Genomic DNA, 8,275 nt, shown 5'->3' with positions numbered 1-8,275 from the left:
GTGTGTGTGTGTGTGTCTTGGTGTGTGTGTGTCTCGGTGTGTGTGTGTTTGTACCAGTGTGCGTGTGTGTGTGTGTCTCGGTGTGTGTGTCTGTGTGTGTGTGTGTGTGTGTGTGTGCGCGTGTGCGTGCTCTGGAACTGCAGGATGTGGATGAGGCTGATTACCACAGGCCCACACGTGAGACAGATCGGGGGGGGCGATTAAGGGGAACACCGAAGGTGAAATCGCTGCGGAGCATCAGGCAAACATTCCCACCCAGCAGCGCGTCCATGTTCAGGGCTCGGCCTGCGCTGCGCTCGCTCCTCTGGTGGGCGTGGAAAAGCCCACCTCAGTGGATGGACGATCCTATTAATGTTATCAGATGGTTCAGATACATATTAATGCAAAATTGGTGACGATGAGTCACCACGCACACGATAATCAAACGGCTATCAGATCAGTCCGAGGTGTAGGCTTATTTGGGGATAGCCATGCGTAAAAACAATAATGTGCAAAGATAAGACCAGACACGCGACTATTGCGCAAACCACCGCCACCACTTACACCACCACTAGACCCCTACACGGCGCCCACCACCACCACCACCACCACCACCACCACCACCACCCCAACCCCCAATATCAAAACCACCTCCACCACTACCACCACGACACCGACCCAATACCACCGCCGCCCGACCCAAACCTCCACCCCACCACCCGACCACCCCCACCACCTCGACGACAGCCCCATCACAACTGCCACGACCACCTGACCTCCACCTCCACCACCGTCTGTGGCGGTTCACTTCAGCCCTATAATGAGACACACCGACACACACACAGCCAGATTCACATGAATGCCGCTGCATGGACTCCCCATCCCAAAACAAAACCCTGTTATGTTGCTCAGGCCAGGTTCTGCCACTCCCTCTGAGCAACAGGCCCCTCATTAGGACCCAGGGAAGACCTCCCAAGATGGCGAGTCGCAGGTGATACGACGCCTGTAACGAACTCCACAATCGCCGGCCAACATCTATAGGCCACGCCCCCCCCCCCCCCCCCCCCCCCCACACCGACAGATAAGACTGAGTTGCGTTTTTTTTCGTTTTTTTTCCTCCACAACCCCAAACCACCCCTGCCTCACCCACCCTCTGTGTGCCAGTGCCCATTTAACAAGCCCCCCAACCCCCAGCAACCCCCCCCCCACCCCACCCCATTCAAGCCCCCCAGCTGCGTGTGAACTAAAGACGCACCATTCACTTTCTTTTTGTCTCTCGCTGCTTATTTCTGTCTTTCTTCTTTTAAGCTCTAATGGGTAGAAGTACCCATAACATATCTTAAAGGTAATAAAAATCGTATTTATAAATTCGTTCGAATCTGAACACAATCAGCAGCACCCACCCAGCCCTCTATTCCGTTAATTTATATAATATGTTAATGTTTAAAAACTTTATAACGCAGTTAAATATAATGCGTCTCCGTTGAAACAAGGCTAAGTGCGTGAGAGCTAATTTTTTTCAATTGACTAAAAAAAGTTGTGTTATAAATATCTCTTCGTCCGCCGCAGTGCCAACCAGCGTCTAATTGGAAAATATGCGTTTGTTCAATTTTCGTGACCATTTTAGTAACACATTAGAGAGAGGGGGGCGGGGGGTCTATTCAGGAAAGGAAGAGAAAGGAATAACAAAAGAAACAAAGAAAAAAAGGCTTTTGATGGACAGATTTACTGATAAATAACATCGTGCTTTAAAAAGGGGCACGAGAATCGAAGGACTAAATAATGACGGCTGTTTTAAAAAAGAAAGAAACGACTTATGAGAAAATACTTATTTTAAAAGAAGTATTTTATTTTCGTCCACTAGTCCAAAGTTTCACCAGTGAACCAATATTCTCGGTATATATGGGCCAAACCTTTCCAGCGCAGAAACTTCTACAGTTCTACAGCACATCTAAGTTAAAGTGTGTCTCCCTCTAGGGGGCATCAATAGGAATCACACGTCAGTAAACTACTAACCCCTCAAGAAACTAAGGCAAGGCAAGGCAACTTTATTTATGTAGCACTTTTCATACACAAGGCAGACTCAACTAAGATACAAATAACTGACATATTTGAAATCAACTGGAATAAGCAGCACTCTGAGACATATTTCCATCAGCACATATCTTTTTTTAATAAGTGAACATGAAACAAAAAAAATGAATGTATCTTAAACGGCAACATAGTCCACAGTAGCTCAAGACACCCAAACCCTTTTCCCAAATGTATCATGCATGCCATTTTTAGAATATGTTCAAATACATTTCACAATGTATCTAGTGTATAGGATTAATCAACTGTTTTAGAATCATCTTTTTTCATTTCAGCATATGGAACAGCAGCGATTGAAAAATGATTACATTAATCCTATACAGACTTTATTCTATTGCTACAACTTGTAGGGCCATCTCCATTTGATTCATTGTCTGTTTAATCAATTAATCAAACCGTTAACGGTATGACCTACAGTTTGCACCGTTGTGTCGAGAGAATATTTCTTATCAATGGTTGAACACGTTTTTTGGTCCACACACACACACACACACACACAGTTCCACCAGCTCACACACGGGTGCCACATTGTTTTCATGCAACAGAGTGCAAATTAGCATTAAAACAATAACTAAATCAAAAGTCCTGTCCCAGAAAAAACACACTCACTCAAATAACCCCCTTCACGTTTATAGATCAAATCAGTTCTGTGTGACATGGATAAGAGACCGGCTTGAACAACACTCAATGAAAGGTCCACTAGTGGATGACAGTAAAATGATAATCTCTGCAAAAAAAATACTACAACTAATATAATAATACGTTGGAAGGGACTGTAGTAACCTGGGATTGTGGTGAACTAGAATGGACACCCTTGGAATGCGTCACTTTGCACGAGAGCCAACTCAAAACATCAAGGTCCCTTGTGTGGACTTGCCCTTTGAGATATTAAGGGCTGGTCTCTCTCCATGCCTTGGACCACATTGAACCCGAAGTCAATCTGGATCACAGGCATGCAAGTGTGTTCAGGCGGAAGTCAAATAAAAAAACCTCAGACCATAGACCCGTTTGCCATGTCAATTAAAACCTGTACTAGCCTTCAGTGTGTGTGTGTGTGTGTGTGTGTGTGTGTGTGTGTGTGTGTGTGTGTGTGTGTGTGTGTGTGTGTGTGTGTGTGTGTGTGTGTGTGTGTGTGTGTGTGTGTGTGTGTGTGTGTGTGTGTGTGTGTGTGTGTGTGTGTGTGTGTGTGTACAGCAAAGCTTGATATAATCACCTCTAAGAAACACGCCCCACCAGACAAATGAATAGTCTGAGACCCACGAATCAAAGGTGATGGAATCCCCCCCCCCCCCCCCCATCACCCCTCTCCTGTAGGGTCACTTCCTGCCACTTCCTACTCGCTCTTCTTCTTCTGCTTGGAGCCGCTGTTCCAGTAGTAGAGCAACTGGAGGGCGAGGATGCCGTTGCAGGTAGAGGATATGACATAGGTAAGAGCCATCAGGTTGTCTCCGGTTTCCTGCGTGTTGGAAGACATCATTTGTTTACGTCACATTAAGATCATAATAGTTGTAGACCGCGCACACACACACACACACACACACACACACACACACACACACCTGGATGGAGGTGAAGATGCGGGCGAGGGATCCGGCGAAGAGCAGGAAGACCGAGATGGCCGACAGCTGTCCGGTGTGTCCGTTGCGGTAGTTAGTGGCGGCCTGGAGCAACTGAGGAGAGAGAACCGGGTCGTATACGCATCGTTAAATGCCAGTGAGGTCGGCGGGTCGTTGGGTAGGTAGGTGGAACCATGAAGATGCTAAACTAAAAAAAGATCTTGATGAGAAAAAGTCACAGTTTTATTGTCAATTACAAAAGACGCACAAGACAAATAGCAGAACCGCCATTTTGTTTGTCTCTGACCCGCGGTGCACCAAGTATAAAGGATCAAATAAAATAAGATAAGTAATATTTACAATAAATAAATTCTAAAAAAAGACAGACTACACAAGCCTCATATTGGGTTTGGATTGAGAAGGACTAACATTCACCACACAGTTACGTGTAGGAACACACATAAGCTCTGTGAGGACATCCCTACAGGAAGTGATGTGGACATTGTAACATAAACTGATGACGTCCAATGTTACTGCATCGTTATATCTACATTTATACAACAATACATACAACAATATCTACATTTACATCAGAGAAATACAATCCGGCTTGCCTTTGCCGCGGCACTGACTGGTGATGTCAACCCCCCCCCCCCCCCCCCCCCCACCCCCTCAAACACACGCCCTCCCCTCGCTCGTGGGACCTACCCTTCCGATGATGACGGCGGGCACGTTGGAGGCCTGCATGGTCGTCACCATGGACGCGGGCATGGCGGGGGAGAGCACCGCCGCCAGCACGCTGAAGTACACCGCCACGAAGAGGAGGCCTGGGAGAGGGGGGGGGCGAGTGACTCCTCCACACATCACACACACGGGGTGGCCGTTTGAATCGCATGCCCCGTTTAAAAGGTGACGTGTTCCACCACCAGGTGTGAGTGTGATCAGCCGTTACGAGCCGTTTTGAAATTCGGCCTCTTCTGACATCACAGGTGGGCGTGTCCACCTGTGATGTGTGCCGGGTAGATGAGCGACGTTTGCTACGGTCCAACTGGGTAGGCTGGTAGACTGATCCATCCAGCACACGTCTAAGTTGGACACGCTCCCACTTGTGATGTCAGAAGAGGCAGCTTTCCAAAACAGCTTGAAAGGGCTAATCACACTCACACCTGGTGGTTTAATGTGTCATGCTAGGGTTTGACCCTGGTTACGCCTGTGATGCAAGGACGGATGAGAAAGGCTTGTCGCTATGGGGGAGCTTTTTATTCTTTCTTTCTTTCTTTCTGACATGGTTCTGTGCTGATTGATGTATTTAGTCGGACTCCACTGATGGAAAACGACACATTTGTCGTAAGGTTCCAATTAATTCCAGCCTGCTCCTAACTCTAGTCTTATTAATTGAAGGAGACTTAATGATACGCCTAATTAAGTCTCATTAAAAAGATGTGCATTTCTGAATAAGCCTGAATGTGCATAATAATATGAATAATAATTATAAGACAGACATGCGATATTGATGACATGTACTGCGGTCTTTCTTCCAGCACAACGCTCCAGAAGATTCTAGCTTTGGGATGAAGTAGGCCCGTACCTCTCGCAGTTTTCCCGCCATAGTGCTGAATCAGGAAACCAATGGCGACGGTCTGCAACATGAGGAAGAGTGCCTCGCCCCAGGCACTGCAGTACGGACACAACGTGTGTCCCAAAGAACCACACGCACACACACACAACATGGTAAATTTTCCTCTTTAGTCCCTCGCAGGTTGATATCTTAAAATCAACCTAACCGGGATGAATTTGGATTACGTGTTGGATGTTCTAGTGTTCCACCTGAAGGGGAAATCGTTGCTGATGCTGTAGGCCATGGTGCCCGTGATGGCCAGCAGTTCCAGCAGCACAGAGTGGAAGCTGATCCCCTCTGCACTCTTCGCCCCCATGAGCTTCAGAATCTGGGGTAACTTTACTGTGGAACAGAATCCCCAACACACACACAAACACACACACAGGAGAACGGGAAGGGAAATCATTAGAACATCCTTCCTCTCTGGGAAGGATGTTTACACTATGATACAATAACAGTCGATTCTAGGATTATTCGACTTAATCCTCACATAGGAAAATCGATACAAATGTAATCCTTGGTCAAAATGGCCACACTAGTAAATAGTTTTACCAAACACTGAAACAAATATAAAGAAATAGTTTTGCACATTTTGCTCATATGAGCGTGGGACTTTGAATACCGTAGCCTACAGATATGGCATTAACTTTGCATAAAGAGAGAGAAAGAAGGAGGCACGGAGTGAGAGGGAATGACACCTACCCATCAGTGATCCCAGGATGATTCCGATGCCTAACCCTTTGCTGAGAACTATCTTCAGACATGGCACTGTGGACGTATACAACCACACTCAAATCAGATCATCACATTGACTCTCCCTAGCCGAGTTCTGATTAAGTATGATAAATTAAAGTCTAAATTAAACAGGAGCCCCTCCCAGTTACTAGTGTTCTGTCAACCCTTAACTCTATCAGTTATAAGATGGGATTTTATTGATCTCCTTATTAAATTCAGATCAATCAGCATAGACTAAAGACATGTCCTTGTAACGTATAGGATACGAGTTATTTGTGATGTTACTGATTTCGAACGTAATATTTAATGAGGTCAAATATAAAGTATTTTTTTTTTCAAATTAGCCAATAAATAGTCTAGTATATTCCTGAGCGCTGTAATTATGCTGATATGCAAATTTCCTTGACCATCCAATCACGTAGTGCCCGGTGTATAACTCCGCCCACTGAACTTCATCCTCTTCAACGTAAACGATCGACTGTACTTTTATTGCAGCTCATTTTTATTACGCATTACGTGACAATCGCCAACTTACCATCTAGAAAGTTGAAATCTAAGAAGAAAGAGTCGTAACATGATTCTGGCATGAAGTATGTGAGCAGAACTCCCTTCAGCGGCTCCATAACAGAGGTTCCCTTTTCCATAACTGTTTTGGCCGCCATTGTTGTCAGTGGAAGTGACGTAGCCCGAGTTCACCAACTATTGTGGCTCTACCAGCGCAAATTACCGGCGCAAAGGTTCCTGATATATATCTTTATTCAAACCACATTCATTATTTTTTCAAGAGAGATAATAAAGACAATAATAAAATAAATTACCTCTTATTTATATTACATTATAATAGGACTTTTAAAGTGTCCATATATGACATTCTGTATAATCTGGCCATCGCGTCTTTATTATCGGACATAAATAGTGATTGCACTACTTCCGCGACGACACCGTTGGATATTCAATTTAAGAGTTTTTACACTATCATCATCATCATCATCATCATTAGCATCATCGTAGAGAAAGGTGGCGGAAGGGACGTCATGCGTAAAAATGCGTGTCCATTCCTCGTGGTTCATGTGTCCAATCTGCACCCATGTGTCTGTCCAGCGAAGAAAAACATAGCAAATGCCGAATAATTTCTTACTCCTCTTCCTCAACAAGTTATAAACAACCACGTTGATGCATTGTATAACAATGGAAAGCGAGGAGAGTTCGGTCTCTGGCCAAGCCAACGCGACCCTCTGCACAGAATCACGGGTGTTGGACTTTCCTGGCAATCCGTATTCCGTGTCGGTCCTTAAAGTGGGCTACTGTGTGTCGCAGCCGGACGGATATTTTCGGGCCGACGGTACCGTTACCCTGGTAACGGGGCCCAGGACTATTCTGGTTGACACGGGGGGTCCGTGGGACCGAGACCTTCTGCTTACGACGCTGAGGGAGAGGGGTCTGGAGACGGGAGACGTGGATTGGGTCGTGGGAACGCACGGACACTCGGACCACATAGGGAACTTGGGTCTTTTTCAAAAGTCCATGATAGTTGTGGGGTGCGATATTAGTGAGGGAGACAGATACACCCCAAATCAACTGGCGGAGGGGAAACCTTACCACATTGACGAACATGTACGTTTACGAGTTTGATTCAGTCTTGCATGATATGGCAACAATGTATCTGCTGTTCTGGGCATCACCTGCCTAGGTCTCTAGACTCTTGGTAAAAAGCGACCTCTAGTGGCGGTTGTTCCGAGTGTCTAGTAAATGATACGCTGCCTGGTGGATGCTGTGAACTGTTATCATCACTATTTCATTCTCCTTTCCTCCCCAGGTGTCAATCGTGCCCACGCCGGGACACACGGGACACGACGTCAGTTTGGAAGTGAGGGGAACCTCCACAGGAATAGTGTTGGTGGCTGGGGACTTGTTTGAATGCTGCGGGGACCGGGAGAGCTGGCAGGCGTTGAGTGAAAACGCCACAGTACAGGTGGTCAACCGAAAGAGGGCGCTGAGGAACGCTGATGTTATTATACCCGGACATGGCCTTCCGTTTATGACCCACAAAAACCCCAAGGACTATGACGGTTGGTGATTGGAAATCCATGTACAATAGAGGATAAGATATTTACTGCCTGGTCATGGCCAACCCTAACCTACTTCTTGTCAAAGTCCCACAATAATTTGGAGTAGAGAAAATATCTAGGGAGGTCATTACTGGTCTACTACAATGTTCTACTTGTACAGTTAGTAGACCTACTTGAAATGTAGGCCTACTGAAGTAGTTTGGTTATAATAAAGACAAAGAAAATAA

The 8,275-nt window shown here is 45.9% G+C and overlaps 2 protein-coding genes across 2 annotated transcripts; one reads left to right on the top strand and one right to left on the bottom strand.

The window, feature by feature from the left end:
• Nucleotides 1–3,253: 3,253 nt before the first annotated feature.
• Nucleotides 3,254–6,675, bottom strand: mpdu1b (mannose-P-dolichol utilization defect 1b). Its single transcript, XM_060076836.1, has 7 exons — nt 6,515–6,675; nt 5,947–6,012; nt 5,454–5,586; nt 5,215–5,300; nt 4,335–4,453; nt 3,630–3,740; nt 3,254–3,526 (listed from the first exon to the last, which is right to left on the bottom strand). The coding sequence occupies exons 1-7, from the start codon at nt 6,639–6,641 to the stop codon at nt 3,404–3,406; spliced, it is 765 nt and encodes a 254-aa protein (XP_059932819.1). The 5' UTR covers nt 6,642–6,675; the 3' UTR covers nt 3,254–3,403.
• Nucleotides 6,676–6,892: 217 nt separating this feature from the next.
• mblac1 (metallo-beta-lactamase domain containing 1) lies at nt 6,893–8,275 on the top strand. Its single transcript, XM_060076844.1, has 2 exons — nt 6,893–7,593; nt 7,796–8,275. Exons 1-2 carry the CDS (start codon nt 7,153–7,155, stop codon nt 8,054–8,056), a joined length of 702 nt encoding a protein of 233 aa, XP_059932827.1. The 5' UTR covers nt 6,893–7,152; the 3' UTR covers nt 8,057–8,275.

The sequence above is a fragment of the Gadus macrocephalus genome, chromosome 17 (assembly GCF_031168955.1).
Source record: "Gadus macrocephalus chromosome 17, ASM3116895v1".
In the NCBI taxonomy this organism is placed as follows: Eukaryota; Metazoa; Chordata; class Actinopteri; order Gadiformes; family Gadidae; genus Gadus; species Gadus macrocephalus.
This window is presented reverse-complemented; position numbering and strand designations above follow the sequence as displayed.